Source organism: Ictidomys tridecemlineatus, chromosome 3, assembly GCF_052094955.1.
Source record: "Ictidomys tridecemlineatus isolate mIctTri1 chromosome 3, mIctTri1.hap1, whole genome shotgun sequence".
Lineage (NCBI taxonomy): Eukaryota > Metazoa > Chordata > Mammalia > Rodentia > Sciuridae > Ictidomys > Ictidomys tridecemlineatus.
Window position 1 is genome coordinate 78,174,127 of NC_135479.1, and position 20,829 is coordinate 78,194,955.

The 20,829-nt window shown below is 38.8% G+C and overlaps 1 protein-coding gene across 1 annotated transcript in view; it reads left to right on the forward strand.

The window, feature by feature from the left end:
• The window catches only part of Col6a6 (collagen type VI alpha 6 chain), a 114,322-nt gene that overhangs the window by 11,480 nt on the left and 82,013 nt on the right, over positions 1-20,829 (forward strand). The window contains exons 7-16 of the mRNA XM_005326999.4: positions 1,525-2,094; positions 9,163-9,506; positions 9,594-9,672; positions 13,410-13,564; positions 16,102-16,194; positions 17,991-18,044; positions 19,369-19,440; positions 19,531-19,557; positions 19,873-19,917; positions 20,009-20,062. Coding sequence (XP_005327056.3) covers positions 1,525-2,094; positions 9,163-9,506; positions 9,594-9,672; positions 13,410-13,564; positions 16,102-16,194; positions 17,991-18,044; positions 19,369-19,440; positions 19,531-19,557; positions 19,873-19,917; positions 20,009-20,062 — 1,493 coding nt within the window. The remainder of the gene's footprint in view (positions 1-1,524; positions 2,095-9,162; positions 9,507-9,593; positions 9,673-13,409; positions 13,565-16,101; positions 16,195-17,990; positions 18,045-19,368; positions 19,441-19,530; positions 19,558-19,872; positions 19,918-20,008; positions 20,063-20,829) is intronic.

A 20,829-nucleotide genomic window follows, 5' to 3' on the forward strand; every position in this document is an offset into this window, starting at 1 on the left:
TTCACCAGTTTGAAACAGGCTTTATTTATTAAATCACAGGTTATTCTACCCCCTAATTTTTTCTCCCTGGTTTACATAAGAAATAAAATTCTCTCTCTTAGAATCAGCATGAAATCTTCCTGTCTCCATGGTTAGGAATCCCCTGTTTATTCACTTATTTCTAATACGGCACAAGTTCATCTAAAATGTCGTCTTACACTTTGGGGTTACAGGGAGATTATGTGTTACTAAAATGTCCTAGTATTTTTTCCCAAGATATATTTTACTGAAAAAAAAACCCACTATTTTTATTAGATGAATGGCTGTTAATGCACAATTTCAACATCTTGGTGTCATTCTTTTCTCAAAATCATTTTAACTTTTCTGATTTTTGTATGCCTTGCATCCATAGAACACAACGACCATCTTTTTCTTTGATGAACTAACAGAATCTTTCTGGGTCTTCACTAAGACAAATCTCCATAGAAAACAAGGACAAATCTCCTTGTGGTTAATTCCTAAAATTTGATTTGTCCCCTGTGAAAGATGGCACTGAATTTTTGTTTTGAAAGTTCTTTGAGCAGAAAAACAGTACTTGCTTTCCTTTATTGGAATCTGAAATGAATGCGTTTAATGAGCTGACCCATTCCTGAAGGCTCTCCTGTATTTCTTTTGATGTCTTCCTTATCTGGACGGCAGGCATCTCCGATACCTTTAATCTTCTCTGAGGTGACAATGAGAAGTGATTACGTTGGGTCAGTGGTGGGATCACTGGGGAATTCTGGGAAATGAGAATGCTTTCCAGAAAGCCAAGGATCACACAGGACTGTGTGCCAAGTATAACTCACTCGTTGGCCTCTTATCCTTTTTGTTTTGTATTTGCTGTATAAATACCAGAGAAGTAGCTCTAACATACTAAATTGTTTACTCAAAAATATTTTTATTCTCAAGTAGGTATTTTTTTGCCTACATATCAAAAAGAGGGCTGAAAGAAGAGGAAAATCAACTAGATATACACCAGAAGGCATGCTCTTAAGTCCTCCCATTGATTCGACCTAATAAACCAGAAAAACATTTATTGGCTCAACTGGCCAGAGAGGCCAAGTCAATAACGTGAACCATCTGTTTCTGTTTGAATTCCTCAATGGATATGTGTTATTTTGGTTTTTTTCCTTGCTGTGCTACTACTGTCCCTGGGCTTTCTGGAAGGGTTAAGACTAGATTGCAGATGAGAAAAAGTTTTTTTCCTAGCACCATTCCCAGCTCTCTGGCATGTCAGAAAAGAAAATGGCGTCAGACCAAATGGACAAGCCAAGAGAAATATCAAGAGATGTGTGAGTAGTTCATGCCTGTGTTGCCTTTATGAACTGATCATTTGTTTTTACTTCCTTCTCCAATTAATGTGACCAGAAAGTAGCATTAAGAAACCACTTTCAGAAATATTGTCTCTATGTGACTGTAAACATTTAATTTACTTTTGGTGGATGAAAGAAAAACGAATACTCTGGTTTTTGTCATTGTTGTTCCGTTTCCTCTCCTTTGTAGATTGTGAAATTGAAAAAGTAGATCTTGTTTTTCTCATGGATGGTTCAAATAGCATTCACCCAAGTGACTTCAAGAAGATGAAGGAATTTTTAGCATCTATTGTTCAAGACTTTGATGTCAGCCTCAACAGAGTGCGCATAGGAGCCGCCCAGTTTAGCGATACTTACCGGCCAGAGTTTCCACTGGGAACATTCACGGGTGAAAAGGAGATATCGTTTCAGATTGAAAACATCCAGCAGATCTTTGGATACACACACATTGGCGCTGCACTCCGGGAGGTGGGGCATTACTTTAGGCCAGACATGGGCAGTAGGATCAATGCAGGTACCCCGCAGGTGTTGCTGGTCCTCACAGATGGCCAGTCCCAAGACGAAGTGGCTCAGGCTGCTGAAGAGCTGAGACGCAAAGGTGTTGACATCTACTCGGTGGGCATCGGAGATGTGGATGATCAGCAGCTCGTTCAGATTACTGGGACTGCACAAAAAAAGTTGACAGTTCATAACTTTGATGAACTGAGAAAAGTCAAAAAAAGGATTGTCCGCAACATCTGCACCTCGGGGGGCGAGAGCAGTGAGTATTTAATGAGTTCTTCATTTTTCATCTCCTCCACTGTCTTCAGTCACATTTTCCTCAGGCTCTATGTGCATCCCCTGGGGTTGCTGGGAGAACTTAGATTTGTGCCTCTGTTTTTCACATTTATTATTTTTTTCACAGTTATCAAGTATTTTTGTGACTTGTGGATTGAGAAACAGCATGTTTGGGATTCTATATCTTTTTTTTTTCACCCTCCATCCTGGGTGAGCATTCTCAGAGCCCCCTCTGAGAATGGAGAGCCTCAGCTTTAGAGGGTGTAAGCACAGGGCCATTGTTCACAATCTGGCTGGTTTCAGAGGTTGAAGGACATTTTCAAATGAGTAGAGACTTACAATGTTGGTTATCTGGCAGTTGAGCCTACAGGGCCTCCAAGTGCCATGGGTACAGATATGGGAATTCATATATTTGTTATGAAATTATACCACAGAAACTAATTAATATCTTAACACATTAGCATATTTTGACATTGTCCCAATAGGTGGAAGTAAACTGTCTTGAAGGAGAGTAATTTTTTTTTAACTTATCATAAAGGCTCTCTAGGTTAGCTGTGATTCTAAGTATGCCTGGTAAACACTAATTCCAGATTTCCACCAAGGAAAAGAAAGCCACAGGACATCAAGAGGCCTCTGCAGACAGATAGCCAACTACAAAGTCCCTGCTCCAGCCAATTTTTCTTGGTCAGGTTGCTTAACTTCTCTAACTTTAATCGTCTCACCCATGGAATGTGAATAATAGCATCACCTGGTTTAAAAAGATCACTGTGAGGATTAAATGAGAAATCACATATTTAAACTTTACTTTGGGTAAGCATGACACCTTGGGATGTAATTATAAAGTCACTTCATTTTTGTCCACCACTGACCCATTAAATTTATTCATGGGGGCTAGCTCTTCCCTTGCCCCTAATCATTTCTAAGAAATAAATTAACCTCCTCTTGGTGATTAATATGTCTATCTCAATGCAGCTATTAAAACTTTAAACTTCATCCAAGGTTATTCCACTTTCCAGCTGGCCACAGACTGCTCACCTGCCATCAGAGAAGAGGCCATACCCGGTTGACATTTTGCTCATGGTTCCCATCTTTTACTGCTATCTTTTCTCCTAGACCCTGTCCCCATCTTGCTAAAACTGGTTTCTAGCCATTCCAGAATGGGGTGGGGAAGGGAGAGGATTTTTACTTGATAATACTTGTCAGGAATTGATTGATAGCCAATGTCCAAAGCTGGGTCCATTTGTGAGTCCTTCAAAGATCCTCTGTCCTATCGCCCATCATCCTTCCTCCCCACCAAAAATCCATTTCTGGGGGTATCTCTCAACTATAGCTCCTCTGAGGAAGTCAAATATGTCTGAGTTCTAGATGGTCCCTGATCCCTTCCTCAGCCTCTGAGCCTCTGGTGATGATTCTGGCTTTATTCTACCGAGGTCTGTCTGCACTCCCCCCACTCACCGGCCCCTAGATAGGCTTCTTGGATGGGAGATGAGAGGAGCCCCAATATTTCTTTCTTATACTCAGCCATATCAGTTCCACCAGGAACAGTAGCATGTCATTTGCCCCAGTAAACACTGGAAATTGCAGCCCTGTGTCTCACTCCTTAGAGTTTTCCAGGCTTAAGTTATCTCTGAAAAATCCTCTCTCTTGACTTAGAGGAAATTCTCTCCTGTGTGTGTGTGTGTGTGTGTGTGTGTGTGTGTGTGTGTGTGTAAGAGCTCCCAATGCATCAACAGTGCTCTCCATAAATGTTCTTCTTAGCTCCAATCTCATCTTTTATAAGACCCAGTGTGGAAGTTTACAGTTAAGAGCCCCAGCATTGACTAAAAACTGTCTTTGTACTTCCTGCTTTATGATCTACTCATACTTTGGAATGTATCTGATTCCCTTGGCCAAACCTTCTCCATCAATTTCCTGTTTTCACATGAAATATCCATTTCTAGATATTAGGCAGAAAATTATCTTAAAACAATTTAGTTTCTACTCGAGTGCATAACAAATAATCATGTGGAACGTAAAATACAAAAATATAAACTACAAGTAGTGAATGAGTTATCTTTAAAGGAAATAGCTGTGAATGCAAAAAAAAATTAAATAAGGAAAGTACTCTGTATAAAGATAAACTTGAAGTCATTACTCCAGCAAGCAGGAATGTGAGAGCTTTGGATCCAAGCTATGAGCTGAGGACTGATGAGTCTGGAATGAGCACTGATAAACCTTCAAAGGCCTATGAGAATATATTAAGGGATGCCAGTTCTTTAATGCAATATAATAAATCCTCAAATCAGACAGTAGCTTGGTGTGACTCAAACAAACAAAGCTTAGAGCCTGGATATTCTGCTTCTCATTTTACTTATACTCTTGGTGATGGAACTTGAACCCAGGGCTTCACACATGCTAGGCAAATACTCCACCACTGAGCTACACTCCCATCTGCTCTTCTATTTAACAAAAAAATATGCCTTACTTTGAAGAAGTCACTAGCTTTTCTGAGTCTTCGTTTTCTCATTTTTAAAGCTAACTTATCTCTAAGAGTTTCTCTGATTGTAGATTGTGATGCAGAATGCAAAAGTAAAGTCAACTGCATGGAAATATTAAGGATCTTACTGAGAATCAATATCCTTTTGAGCGTCTCTGAAGGGTCAAGCCTAGAGCTCTAAGAACTTCAACTGTATTATCTCATTGACTCTCCTAACACCCTATATGATGTGGAAGCAAGGATTGGAGATGTAACTCAATGGTAGAGCACTTGCCTAGTATGCCTGACGCCCCAGGTTCAATTCCCAGCACCACCAAAATAAATAAACAAACAAACAAACAAACTATGGAAATTGAAACTCAAAGGAATATTGGTAGTCTGGTCCAGATCTTACAAGAATAATAGATAAAGCACATTTTGAAACCTAAGTCTGTCTGATCCCAACCTCTTCCACCCTAGTCTTTTATTAAGTTAACCTGTTTTCTTGATGTAGTTGTTGTGCAGATTATCTGGGGCTGACAGTATAAAGAATGAGTGTCAAAGTGTTGTGCTTCACCAATTAATAGCTGGGGTTGATGAGGACGTCAGGGATTAATATCCTTGAAATTGTTTCCACGAGCTGCTGCTTCTGAAGGAAACCACCTGCTGCTAAGTTGTCACTTCCAACAGCACAGCACAGTCTAGCAGCAGGACTAGTAACCCGCATGACCTGTCATCATCGGCCACCCAGAAAGTGATAAAATAGGGTGGCTCACCATATGGACTCCCGACAAGCCTGGATCTGAATCCCAAGCTTGAGATCCAGTCATAACTGTGAGACCTTGGGCAAACTTCTCTAGGTCACAGCTTCTTCCTCTGCAAAATGAACATTATAAGGGATTCTGCATGTTTCTTGTTATATAAGGACAAGTGAGACCTTGAGTGGGAAGTTCTTGGTAAATGCTCAATAAGTGTAATAAGTGTAACTTATAATAACAACTTGTTACACTTATTGAGCATTATTGTTAGTCTCTGTTATAAAAACTAGAGTAACGGGGTTAGTTTGTAGGAGAAAATTTACCAAGGGTTCTTTGGCTTAGGTATTTTATTGCATTTTCTGAAGACCCTCAGTTTAGACAGTGTGGAGATGATTTTTATTTTTCTATTATTTTATTTATTATTATTTTTCTTTTGCCTTATTGGGGATCAAACCTAGAGCCTTACACCTGCTAGGCAAGTGTTCTACTATTGAGCTATATCCCCCAACCCCAAAATTTCAATATTTTAACATATCAGAACTATGTTCAAATTTAATATGCCAAATTATCCTACATAGCTGAACTCCACAGTCTGATTTATAACCTTCACCCAAGCTTACTCTCCTGATTTTTCTCTTGAGGGTGATTACTCCGTCTACCTAGAGGAAACTTGGGGCAGTTTTCAGGATGGGAATGTCCAATCTTTTTGGCATGGAGCCCTGAATAGGTAGCAAAAGAGTCAGGAGTACTTCTCATCTTTTGCACCTGTAATCATGGACAGATGGATCAAAAGGCCTATTTGAATAGAATGAGGTCAGAGGAAACTTAAGGATTTATTTGATTCAAGGAATGTGAGAAATACAAGGGGAAAATAGAAAATAGTTTCCAACTTTTCTTGACAAGGAGCTCTTTATGTTCCTGCTTTTGCTGGATGCTCTAGAAACAGAACTCAGAGCAAAACTTATGTGTTAATACTTTATTGGAAGTGCAATAAAGTAAAGCAAGACTGAGTAGCAGAGATGCAGGAAAGAAGGGAAAATGAATACAAGGTGGTACGTTGCCAAGCTACCCATGGCTTCTTAAGAAAGCACAACTGGCACATTGGCCATGCAAAACATTACCAGAGACTCTGCAGAACCACTGCCCAGACCAGGCCAGCATGGGGAGTAAAGGAGAGGATGCATCTTTCTATCTACTCCTCTTGGTTAGCATTTACCCCACGGAGAGTTTGCCCTCCCACCCTACTGGGTGGTGTTATCCAGCTTCTTTGGAAAACTGCTGAGGAAACCAGCAACAGGATGCACCATGCAACACATGTGGGATTGGAAGTGGGAAAGGAGCCAGAGCCTTCTTGATGTCACGTGGGTTATATGCATGTGGGCAGCACTGCAGCCCTCTTGCAATGAACACAATGGAGACCCTGTCAAACCTGACCCTCACCCCCCATGTGTTAGGGGACCAAATGGTGGAAGTTGTGGTTCTTCAGTGGACAAAGTCATAATTCTGTGCAGAGGGAGAAAACAGATATAGCAGTTATAGAAACTGGGACTGCTATAGTACCTAACTATATTTCCTTGATCATTCTTTCTCATTTTTCTTCAAAGAAACACCTTATTTCAAAGACCCTAGGTGAATACACCCTAACCTCTGAGCAGTGTTTCTTAAGACTAAGAATCTGCCATCACCAACTCTAACTTATAAGGACTCTTTTTAAAGACTCAGATAATTAGAATCAGCTTCGGGATCTGGCTGGAAAACCACAAGACTGTCCAGTTCAATCTACTCTTTTTTGTTCTTTTGTGAATTTATTTTGAGATACATAATCCCTTTATCTTTATGTCAAGAAAAGAAATTCCTAGAGAGGGCAAGAGATCTGCCCAAATTCGTTTAGCAGTAACAGAGTCATGGCCAGCCCATGCCTGAAATGAAGGCTCCTGTCTTCCCAAAGACCTGCCCCCTGGGCACCCACACTGGGGGACTAGTTAAAGGCTCAGAATGCCACTTTGACTTATCTCTCTCTCTTTTTAAAAATTTTTTCCTCTGTAGCCTGTGGGTTACCTTCTTAATTTTCTTTTATTGCTCTTCTCTATTCCCATTTCTGTTATCCTAGTTTAATTCCTCATTATAGCTCATCAATCAATTTTAGCCTTCTCCCTAGCTCACATCCAAAACTACCCACGCCTCCAGTTCATTTGAATCATGTTTGCTGGATTCATTCCAAAGTACAACTCTGTTGTGGAAGACTCTAGGCCTCAAGACTTCCAAGGGCTCCTGATTTAGGGCAGTTACCTCTGTAGCACTTTCAGGGCCCACTGGCCTGGGAACCCACACGATCAGCAGGGCCTCTTCTCCATTGTACTTAGACACCCGGCTGCTCACACAAATTTGCTGGCTAAATTCTATTCTTTTGCTCACATTATTATGAGATCATTTATTTTAGTTACTGACTGGTTTTCTTTCCAGAGGTTAAAACAATTCCACAATAAAAATTTCAATCTCAAGTCAAGAGAAGATATAAATTTAAGAGGTTTTTGGAAAGGACATTCTCTGATGTTTCCTTCTAACTGCTTTCTTTTTCTTATTCTGCTTTCCCAGTATCCAAGAAGAGAATTTCTAATAAAATAAAAGATAGCAAACTAAGAAGGCCACTCTTCTAGATGTTTTGATAACATATTGACTTACCTTAAATCTCATGGTGAAAATTGATAATCTAATAGAGCTTTTATTTTCCTTCACTTACCTCCTTTCTCATTGAGAAAAAAATCAAGTTATGGTCCTTGTTTTAAGAACTGAAGTTGACATTTTGGTTTCAAAGATTTGCAAATGTTCAACTAGCTAGGGTATCTGGGAAGAAATGTAGGCAGGCCTTGTCTGTACAAAACACACCTGAAAAACTGCTGATCTAAGCAAAGCAAAGCAAAAAGCACTCACTGCTGCTTATTGTATCAAGCAAACTGTACATGTTGTTTGCTGGAAAGGTTGGAATGTTTCACCAACTTAAAAAATCTTGAAGAAAAAGAGTGTGTTGTATGATTTTTATCATTTAATTACCTACCTTTAGGAAGCTCAGCTTAAAACATCAAACCCATTCTGATTTTTCCAATGCTTGATTTGTTCTGACGTTAAGGATAAAGGCAAAGTCCTTTAAATGAAACACTTCTCCGAGTACCTCTAGATTCAAAAATAGAAGTACCCTTATCTTCCAGAAGGGCTGACTGCTTGCAGGGCCACCTTTGACATGATCAAATATGGAGGCTCAGATCGGGACTTTCTTTACTTGTAGGACTTAAACAAAGCAAAATCTCAAGAATCTTTTGTTTTGTTTTTGTTTGTTCCAAAGGAGGAATTAGAGGTACAAAGGAGGAATTAGAGACTCTTTTTGGAAAGATAAATCATCAAAACAAGTCCGCTGAGATTTCTTTTATTCTGAATTATTTTCTGTATTCAAAATGTTTTTACATTTCCCTTATATTTATTCAAATTTAAGATCTACTAAAAGATCTCAGTTGATAAATAGCATGATATGAGTTTCTTGCTTTATTAACACTTCCACAACATACTTTAGAGATATTTAAATGACTTTGCCTATTTAAAGGGGATTATTTCAATGGCTACAATAAAATCTTTCAGAAATGTGGTTGCTATAGAACCATCCAGATTATACATCAGATAAAAATAATAATACATTTATACTATGACAGGTTATAAAACAATGGTTCTGAGCCTCCTCCATTCTCCTTTCCCTTTCTTGTTTTCGAAATAAAAATTCCAAGAGCCTAGAATCAGTCAAGTAAAAGTTTGCTGATTTGGTAAGACATGCTCTTCCCTTGAATCCTAGATTGTTTTGTGGATATTGTGGTTGGATTTGACATCTCAACTCAGCTGAAAGGGCAGACTTTTCTGGAAGGCCAGCCTTGGATGGAAACCTATCTTCAAGACCTCTTACGGGCCATCAGCTCCCTCAACGGGGTTAGCTGTGAGGTGGGCACAGAGACTCAGGTCAGTGTGGCTTTCCAAGTGACAAATGCCATGGAAAAACATTTCCCCAAGTTTGAGATCTACAGTGAAAACATCCTGAACAGCTTGAAGGGGGTGACAGTTAAAGGCCCGTCTCTTCTCAACGCAGACCTCTTGAGTTCCCTGTGGGATGCATTCCAGAATAAGTCAGCGACCCGGGGAAAGGTAACCTGGCTTGATTTTATCTGTTGCTGTGTGACTGCAATGAACTTCTTTGACTCCGTCTTTCTTTTCTTTTTGAACACATTCCAGGTGGCCCTTTTATTTTCAGATGGATTGGACGACGATGTTGAAAAACTTGAACAAAAATCAGATGAACTTAGAAAAGAAGGTACTGGACAGGTGTGGGGGGAAGTGGCACTTATTAACTTTACAATCTCAGAGCCCACCTCTTGCTCTTAAGTTTCCAGGCACTCAAGTAACCCTGAACTTGGCAGTCTTTCTACTTTGTATGCACCCAACAGAACACATGGACCCTGAGAACATTTTGACATCTGCTTTCTTCCTCCTCTGTGTGTCGGAAACAGCTCTGAATACCACATCCAGTCCCTTGTCTTGTATCACTGAGTTTCTTCTTCCCAACCTTTCCTGGAGAAGGTTTCTTTTCCCCTTACCCTGCATTATCTAATATTTCTACATCTTTAGTGTCAACGAAAGCAAATGGAATATTTCTCCTTGACCAAGGAATATGAGAGTTGGGTTATTTTCTTCTAGACATTGCAAGCATTGCTGGACATGTTTATTCATGGTTTGGGGCTTTATAACGAGTTCCTTCCTTCAGTCCACAGATGGACCAACCATGGCCTTGGTGAGGTAATAAAGCTCTGGCACCAGGTTTTTAGCTTTAAGAACCAATGGCCAGTCTTACTTATTGTCAGTTCTTATTACAATATGGATCAGCGGAGGCAAAAAGATCCAGGTGTTCTTTCTGGTTTGAATAAGAATGGAAACACTCTCCTGTAAGTGGGTGTTATTGTTGGTCCACCCTGGTCCCCTTTATTGGCAGGACCACCCATCTGCCAACTGCGGTTGAGTATATTGGCTACTAAAAAGTCACAGCTTACTCAGTCTCTGAAGAATCAGACGTGGCCAGAGGAAGCCACCTCACCTGGCAGATTGCTCTCCACCCCATCCCTGGGCAGCAGATATAGTAGGAAGATCTGAACCTTTGCCTCAAACTGTGCAATTTGTGCTCTAGAGCTCCTTAGGATCAGGCTAACCTTAAACTCAAGCTGAAATGCTATCTTGCTCACCTTCTTTCCCTGCCCTACCCTAGTCCCTCTACCTTTTTCTTAGAGTTCTTCCTCAAAAAAATTGTATGCATCAAGTTCTCATCTCAGGCTCTGCCTCCAGGGAAACTGACCCAAGATAACTGCCCCCTAGGTTCACTAGTAGAGGCTGACTGGACTTCATCTTTTCTGTTTGGTTCTCTCCCCCTCAATCTTCAATAAATTGCAAAGTTCTCTGAACTTACAGCTTTTATTTCACCCTTCACAGAACACTCTTTATCAAGCCTTTGATCGTGAACTTGGTAATTAGGATTTTAATTAAGATTGAGAACAAGAGCACTTAATTTGGGTGGGCACTTAGAAGCTATTGTTCTTTTTAATCATTAAAGCTTTCCTTCTGTGGGGAAAAGATGTATCTCCTTCAGACAGCATTGAAGTTTCTTCCAGGAGATGCCTTGGAAAATTCAGAATGCTAAGACCAATACTTTCTTCCAACTCCCACTAGAAAAGTTGTAAATCAGTGTTAACTTTAGAAGTTATATTTTTTTAAATAATATTCTCAGAAATTTAGAATCTTTGAAAAATAGACCAAGGAATGAAGTTTCTAATGTTCTCTAAAAGGGGTCAAATGGCTCTCAATATGGAAAAGAAGTACCCCTGGCTTCATATATGACATTAGTTGATGGATCCTATGATCTAATACCTCAATAACATATAGTTTCAAACTTATCTTTGTGGGCTGAAGTTGGAATCAGTTTTTAATTTTTTTAAAATTGGATACCCTAGAATCTACTCAGTGATTCTTTATTCTCCCAAGTTTTGAAATCTCTTCTTTCTTAATTCCTTCTTAGGAATTGAAGACAACGTACTTAAGATACTATGACTTGCTTACTGGATGAGTCTAAAGGGAGCATGGCTGGAGTCTCCTATTCTGAGAAAAGCAGTTATAAATAATAATTATATGCATATTTCCTGAAAGTTAACAATTCCATGCTTCTTGTAACTCTTAAATTTTTACCTTTTCCTGGAACTTAATAAGAAAAATATGAGATGTGAGAAGACTTTTCCCCCATTATAAATAGACCCATAAGCATGCCTTCTCACTATTGCTAATCTCCAATCTGTGTGTACAGCTCTCCCTATCCCAGCCCACCTAACAACCTCTTTTCTTCTTCTCCCATTTTATTCCCATTATAGAAGGGTGAATAACTGTTCTGGTTTGCTTGGGGCAAGCCAGAAACTTTGAGCTCTACAGCTAGGCAAGTTCCAGGTACCTTGGGACGAGTTGGTCACCCTATTCCTTGGCAATCTTTCCTTTATTCCATTTATACCAGCCATTCCATTTCTCTCTTCTGAAACTCAAGACACTCCAATATGCCCCTGAAACTTAATTCTTTTCATTGTCCTCTTTGTCTTTGCCTCATTTTATTCAAAATTACATCATATAAATGTACATTAGAAGTCATCTTGACTCTCAGCCAAGTCTTTAAACAATCTACTCTGGTGTGTTGGACCCATATCCTATCCAAATAATTTTTTACCCACCTGTACTAAAATGAGAAAACTATGCCAATAAAATTGGGCTTTCATCAAACTAAACTTACTCAGTTTTAGGAATTGCCCTTTATTTCATAATCATAACCTTAGTGCATTTTTGTTAAAATGTCCTTTTGAGTGCAAGGCTTCACAATTAGGCCAAGTGAAGACCTAAAAATACCACTGTAACCAATCATTTTGTTTATTTATAAAATAGGGGTATAATCATATCCATGAACCCAGAGGATTCTCATGTAAACCAACTTCCAGGCATGTTGTGACTATTGACAAATGGTAGCATTATAGTGATTGTCAAGTCTATGTAATCTTCCTGTTTACAAAATAAGTCATTGACAAACCTATGTTAATGCTAAAAGTTTTCTTTAAAATATTCTCATTCATAAAATTCCAATCATAAACCACAGTTCCCAATGATTATATGCCATCCATTTACAGCTGGATGATACGTTCATTACTACGAGGTCATCTAAAGATTTAACCTGCATGTAAATGACTTGGGAATTTTGTTAAAATACAAATTCTGACTCAGTAAATAGGGGATGCGGACTGAGAGTCTACATTTTTTAAAGGATCAGTTTCTCACTCAGTTTTGTACTTGATTGAAAGATATTAGTCAGAGTGAGTACATAGCCCAAGAAAGCTCCTTGGTGAAAGAAATGTTACAGTTTCAAGAATCCTCCATTTAGTGGCAAAAATGTACAACTTTTACTTTCTTGAATTTCTCTGTACTTTAGCATGCTCTTTGTCTTTTTTAAAAATTTGTTCTAATTAGTTATATAGTAGAATGGATTTTGACACATTGTACATAAATGGAACACAACTTCTCATTCCTCTGGCTGTACATGGTACAGAGTCACACCAGTAGTGTATATGTGTATACACATATGTGCATATAGGATAATAATATCCCTCTCATTCCACTGTCCTTCCCACTCCCATAGCCCCTCCCTTCCCCTCACTCCCCTCTGCCCAATCCATAGTCCCTTCATTCTTCCCTACCCACACCCCTCATTATGGATTAGTATGCTCTTTTTTTTTTTAACTCCTGTCCCACTTCAAATTATAAGGGTATGGAAGTTTCTATTATTATTTCCGCTTTCTCCAATTTTATAAGTTTATTGCAGTTGTGTTAGTTCTTAGATTTATATCATATGGTTAGGGTACATAGACAATAAAAAATGAGTGTTCTTTTTGCAACTGTTTATTGAGAATAGCAATTTTAAAAATACAAAAAGACTAATCAATCTACCTCACATGGGCAATTGTAAACTGTGTTAAATAGGCCTGAATGCACTCATAACCGTGGCTCTGGATGGAGCTGCCTATTCAAGTGACCTGGCTGATCTCCTCTACATTGAATTTGGGAAAGGATTTGAGTACAGGACACAGTTCACTATTGGCATGAGGGATCTTGGGAGTCGGCTGTCAAAGCAGCTGGTAAGTTATTCAGAAAAGAGTGGACATTTTTAAATTTCAGTTATCTTGTACATACATTTAATATTTATGTGTATACATTTGAACTAATTCTGCTCATTTGGGGAGTGGAGAGAGGCTTTCAGTATCATGATCAGCCTAAAAGTAAGGGGTGTTTGAAAAAAATATAATTTAGTAGAGATAGGTCAAAACATGCTTAAATGATAAGTTTGGCCAAAAAAAAGGAAAAAAGAGAGGGGGGGGGAGAGAGAGAGAGAGAGAGAGAGAGAGAGGGAGGAAGAGAGAAAAGAAAAAAAGAAGAAGAAAACAAATATTTAAATAGCACTGGCAATCCTGCCCAAATTATAGGAGCATGAGTGCCAAAAAGAATTTGAGATACAAACATGATTCTGCTGTTCCCTCTCTTCCCTCCACCAGTCAATTTCACATTCCTTGCAGATCTAAACATCCAGCTCACCTTGCTGTGTATGATTCTAATGTTGAAGATATGTTTTTCTCATCAATGTGGCTTGTAAGTGAGAGCAAATTCCATATAGAGCTCAACCCGAGCAAGCAATCTGCTCTAATGCAGGAGAAACAATGTCAATGAACACCATATGATCTATTTTATGAGCAAGTGAAAGATTTTCAGTTTGTCTTTAGCTTTGAGGTTTTCACTGTATGTTCTATTTTTTAGACTCTGATGCCTATAAATGATGCATCTTAGTGCCATTTCTTTCAGAAACATACAAAGTTTTTAACTTGAGTGGTGGAACATTACCAAGCTTTGTGACACTACTTTTTCTCTGATGTATGACTGATAATTTGTAATTTGTTTATATTTTTTTGTAAGATCTTTAACGCCTTCCAGAAATACTAGTTCCTGCTTTTTACACCATAGAATTTGTATACAAATAGATGTTTAAACACAGTTTTTTTTTCAGTGTAGTAATTACATAAAAATAATTACAAAAACTATTATGGAAGTTTTGTTGTAATTCCTATCCTATATGTATTTTTTTGTGTCTTGTACTCTTTGAGGTCTGTATTGCTAATTCATAGAGGAAGTTATTCTTCAAAACAAGCTTATAAGTTTTTAGATATCACATAAATGAAACAATGTATAAGAAAAACTTAATTTTAGAAGTAGATCAATTTTAATCCTCATAGTGCTAGGTTCAATGCTGGATGTGACTGACCCAAAGAAAATTAGAATATCTAATATGAAACCATAGAGTTCATTTTGTTGTCATTGTTTGGTTTTACATATTTCAATTTCAAGTTTTATTGCTTTTTCTGAAATTTTCAAGGAAAGTTTTATAATGTCATAAAAGGAATATTATATAATAGAAAGCATTCAAAGGGGAAAAATCCTAAATGGTTATAACAAAAGTTGTATGTTTTTATTGGCACTAGAAATTTAATGAGAAACTTTGCAATTCAAAGATTAATTTTACACCTCTAAAGGGAAGCATAGCATTTGTTACCAACAGAATTTTCCTACAAATAAATCTGGTGGGTTAATTTTTAAAATGAAGAACAGTATGTCAGTTATTCAGGAAACAACTAAGTCCAGGATGAAATTCGTTCACATTTTTAAATACATAATACGATTTTTTTTACCACTATGTAAAGAGGATTATTCTCCTCATGCCCACACCCTCTATATAGCAAGTGCTTCCAAAATTTTGGCATGTTTTTGAAATGCTCTCAAAAGTGTTTTGGAAACGTTTACCACTGGACGCCGTTCCAAGCCGTGTTACAGCAGGTACTATCTAAAAATCCTCTGGCAGAGGTATTTCACAAAATGGGGAAAGGAGAAAATAGCATGTATCCATTTTTATCGCACAAAGTACTTGGGGCAGAATTATATCGACAACACCATAGTCAATGCTATGGTAGGGTGGGATGTGAAAGGGAAGCCACTCTAAAATATTAATACACAGTGAGTTGACCATGTTTAGAGTTCTACCATTTTCAAAAACACAAAAATATTTTTTGAGTTGATTTGGGATTTCTCAGATAGTGGAGAATGCAGTTCACAACAAAAAAAAGATGGGGGCAAAAGAATCCTGGATATCCTCCCTAGAGCACAGTCATTTTAACAGTGAACAGATTTCTGAAACTGCTATAGAAATCTGGGTTGTGGCTCAGTGGTAGAGCGATCGCCTAGCACATGCGAGGCCCTGAGTTCAATCCTCAGCACCATGTAAAAATAAATAAAATAAAGGCATTGGGTCCAATTACGACTAAAAATCAAATATATTTTTAAAAAATCTTTAAAAAGAAATCTGGGTCATACTGTTGAGCATAAATCAGTGTGTGTGTGTGTGTGTGTGTGTGTGTGTGTGTGTGTGTGTGTGTGTATGTATGTGCGCGTGTGTGATAACCATGTTAAAAAATGTTTATGTAGTGCTGAGGATGGAACCCAGTGCCTCATATGTGCTAGGCAAGCGCTCTACCACTGAACTACGACCCCACACCTCGTGTGTGCTTTTGTGTGTGGGTGTGTGCATGAAAGCGATACCATCAAATATAACATATTTCTCTCGTATCCCAAGGTCAATGTTGCTGAAAGGACTTGCTGCTGTTTGTTCTGCAAGTGCATTGGAGGGGATGGCACAACGGGAGATCCCGGTCCACCAGGGAAAAAGGTGGTTTTTGGTTCAGCTTCATGGTTCACTTTATTTGAATTGTGGTATGTCTTGTGGACGTGGGTTTAGATGACAAGAAGGGGTGATTTTGACTTCCAGATAGGACCTCTGTGGTAACCATTTATTACACTCTTTTTTTTATGGCCAAGTTAGATAGTGGTCAATTTTCCTTGACATGCTAAATTAGATCTTTAAAGTTCTTATAGAACTCTCAGGAGAAATGACTGTCAAGATCTTGCTTACCCAGTGGTCAAGCAGAGGTGTCAAGGATGCAAGACACTGATCCCTCAATGTTGAATAACGAAAACCTCCTCAATACCAGTTGTTCATTTCAGTTTTCATTTTTAATGATGGCAGAGTCCTCTAAATCTAGTTGATATTTTGTCAGCTGAAACTCAAGCTAGATCAGGCCACTCTGCCATAGCAGATGTTACGATGTTGATGTTTCACAGACACACACACACAAACTCAGGCCAGTATTTTTTTTTAAGCAGCTAACAATATTAATTCATATATTTCCTAGCCAAAAATATGTTTATGTATCCTTATGTTAAGATATTATTTTGGACTTTAAGAAATCTTCAAATATGTAAAAACACACTGTGGGATATGTTTAATAATGATTTCAATACGAATTGTTTACATATGTGTTTGATTTCTGAATAATTTATGGATAGCGCCAGAACTCCCAAATCACCAAATCTGTGTCTATAAAGAAAGTTTTTGGACTAATTATTTCCTGAATGCTTCAACTTCATATAAAGAGAATGGTAGGGTAAAAAACAAAAACAGAGCTCAGAAAGAATAGGAAAAAATGTGTGTGGTCTATTTTTCTATGCATAGCATAAATCCTAAATTTTTTTTTAATGAAAAGAGGATATTTGAAGTCTGTCAAGGGCAAATATAGTCATGTTTGTTTGAATGTCTGGAAGGAAACATCCGGCACTATATATAATCCTAGAGAGTCGCAGACAATATTAAGATAGGAACACATGCACACACCCATACTTGAATACTGGAAACTTGTCTCAGAATTCCATTTCTTTTTAAAATATTTTTTTCTTGTTTTTATTGGTTCTTTTTAGTTATGCATAACAGTAGAATCCATTTTGACATAATTATAGAAGCATGGAATATAACTTGTTCTAATTCAGTCCCCAGTACCTCCATTTCCCCTCACCTCCCCACTTCTCTCTGCTCTGCAGATCTTACTTTCTTTTACCTATAGTTTTGTTTTTTTAATTGATTTCTTGTGGATGGACATGATGGTGAGATTCACTGTGGTATATTCACGTATGTGCATAGGAAAGTTAGGTCAGATTCATTCCACTATCTTTCCTTGTCTCATCCCTCTCCCTTCCCTTCATTCCCCTATGTTACTCCACTGAACATCTATCCCTAACCCCTAATGTGAATGAGCTTCCAGACATCAAGAAAACATTTGACCTTTGGTTTTAGGGGAATGGCTTATTTGACTTAGCATGATAGTCTCCAGATCCATTTAATTGCCAGTAAATATCATAAAGTCATTCTTCTTTATGGCTGGGTAATACTCCATTGTGTATATATATATATATATATACATATACCACGTTTTCTTTATCCGTTCATATGTTGCACAGTTCCATCTCTTTTTGTGTGTGTAAATACAGTCCCGGTTTGGGAGGGTGGATTTATTTTTACAAACTCTTACTACTCTACTTGAAGTAAAACTGTACAGTTGAAGAAGTTTGCTTGGTGACCTCTGGGTTGGGATTGATGAAATGCTAATGTTCTTTTCCTTTTCTTGTTTCCAGGGATCCTCGGGTATTAAAGGCAGTGAAGGCTACTTGGGGGAGGAGGGCATTGCTGTAAGTTAAGGCTTTTACTCAGCTTTATTTATTCTTAAAAACATATCTACAGTATGAAATGTCTTGTTTCATTTCACAGGAAGGCAAGAAAAGTCAGGTTCTAAGAATTCATGTGCAAAATCAGGTCCTTCCTAATGTTCATTGTGCTTAGCTTCTTGTGGCTTGTTAAGCTGCTGTCTCCTGTTTGATCCAGGTTGCACAATGAACTCAATGCAGAATTATCTTCTTCATTAGGCAAACCTCATACTTCCTTCCTTCCTTTTTTCCTTTCTTTCTTCCTTCTATCCATTCATCCACACATTCATTCATTTAACTATAAGCATCTTACCATTCACTACATGGATATTTATCAATGACTCACTCACTAATACACTCATTCCTTCATTTATTCGTTGAGTATATATTAAGTATCTTATATGCCAGGCGTAGTGCTAGGCCCTAGAAATGAGAAAATAAAAGGAAAAAAATATGGCTCCTAACTTAGGGAACTAGCAGACTATGCATAGGACAAATGAGCCAATGGCTCCAGTTGTTATACACAAGGACTATTTTAGAGGTACAAAGAGGCACAGAGGAGGGTCGAAGAACAAGAACCCAAGAGCCGCCAGTACATCTTTGGTGGGAGTTGGAGCTTGAAAGGAAAAAAAACTGCAAAAAGGGGGTAAGACTTGGGCAGATGTTGGAAAGATGAGTAGGAATTTCTCTAGGTGAAGCTTGTGGGGAAGAACATTCTACAGAGAGAACAATATGTTCAAGGGCATACAAAAATTTGCATGGCACATGGCCAACATGGCTGGAACCCAGGACACTGAAGGAGGGGGGTAAAGTTATTGGGAGTCTGGAAATACCCTACACACGTTTTGGAGGGTGTCTCCCATTGACAGTGATTGAATCAAGTTAAGCACAGGAGTAAAAATGATAGGGATAATCGGAAAGATGATCAGAAATGATTGCATGCTCAGGCAATGTTTCCAGTGAAGATAAGGTAGGCTAAAAAGTCTTCCAGTCGTGGGTACAAAACACAGAATGAATAATAAATAGGTTAAGAAGATTGAAAAGATATGATTTGGTGACCAGCTGCAGAGAGAGAAGCCAAACACAGGCAACATGAAGGTAGGATCCAAAGAAAAGCAAAGGACTGTCATCAGAATAGCTCTGATTTACTTCCAATCTTTGTTTTTAATAAGCACGGATTATTCTGGAGGGTAAACCATGAACAGTCACACGCATATTTTTGCAACAACAACAAAAATCTTGCGGAGTGTCCAAGAAAGAACCCAAATTCCAGTAGGAGAAGCTCATCTGGATACGTGCTCTTTTTCAGGGAGAAAGAGGAGCCCCTGGACCAGTGGGAGAGCAAGGTACTAAGGGATGCTACGGCACCAAAGGTCCTAAGGTAGGAGTCACATGAGGTGTCATGCTGTCTTCTCAACACTCAGCAGTTCCCTTTTGCAAACTAACTTCTGCCATTCTTTTCTATTTTCAGGGAAGCAGAGGACTAAATGGAGAGGAGGTATGGACCAGGCCCATTCATTTATCTATTATCTGGAAATATTTTTTTTGACATTATTGCTGACCAGTAGATCATACCACTGAAGTTTCTGTTGACCTTCTTTTTCTAGCATTAGCAATCTCATTTTGCTTATTTCTTTTATTGTATGCTTTGTATATTATTTGTTGACAGTTTCTCTTAAAGTAATATTCTATATTGCACAGTCTAACCAATGGGTTGTGTGCAAAGTTTAAAATTAGACTGTTTGGGTTTGCTGTCTGACTTCTTTCTACGTAGATGTGATGCACTGTGGTCTAATCACACCTGTCTTTTCAGGGAGAAGTTGGGGAAAGTGGAATTGATGGGCTAAATGGAGAACAGGTAGAGCCTTTTCCTTCCACCACACAGACCCCTTCTGACTATTTCCCATTAAGAAAATGGGAACTTGAGCTTTTCCTTCTTTGTCTTTTAGGGGGGCAGTGGTCTTCCTGGAAGAAAAGGAGAAAAGGGTGATGAGGGATCCCAGGTAGGGATTCAATAAGGGAAAACCAAAAACTGTCCTTGAAGTTAAAGGTGATTAATGGAGTAAAACAGCGACTCCAGGTGTATCAGTCAGCTACTGTCCCAAACTGATTTGTGACCACCACTCATGAGACCCCCAATCACGCACAACATTAAACCTTATTTTTTTCTGCATCCACGGTATCGGTTGAGCTAGGGTGGGCGAGGCTGACCTTAGCTGGCATGACTGAAGGTTGTCCACATGCATTGTTCTATGTGTCTCCTGTGCTCCTTGGACCTACAGCTCACCCAGCCATGAGCTTTTCATGGCCAGGGCAGAAGCCAACACCCCAGACCTCTCAGGGCCTCGCTTGGAACTTTTTCAGCAACACTCCTCTTTCTGTTGACCATCTCCAGTCATTGTGTTGATTCCCTCCAGTGGGAAGGGAATCCTGCTCACCGCAGCTGCAATCATTTCAGAGCTGCATGGAAAAAGACACAGGGACAAGGAGGAGTGAAGTATTGGGGCCACCGAGGCAGCTCCCACAAAAAAGCAGAATGAGGGTGGTCACAAGGGGTCTGTGGGGCCAGTCAGTGCATGGGGTCATGCCAACCATTTCCATCTAGAACATCGGTACCAACCATGCTTCTATCATTTGCTTCATCTATGAGTGGGAACCATTGAGTCAGAAATTTACTTTCTAGCTGATACAACCACCTCAGACAAATTGCATGATCTTTCTGAATCTCAGTTGCCTTATTAAAAAAAATAACAATTAACTGGGTGTGATG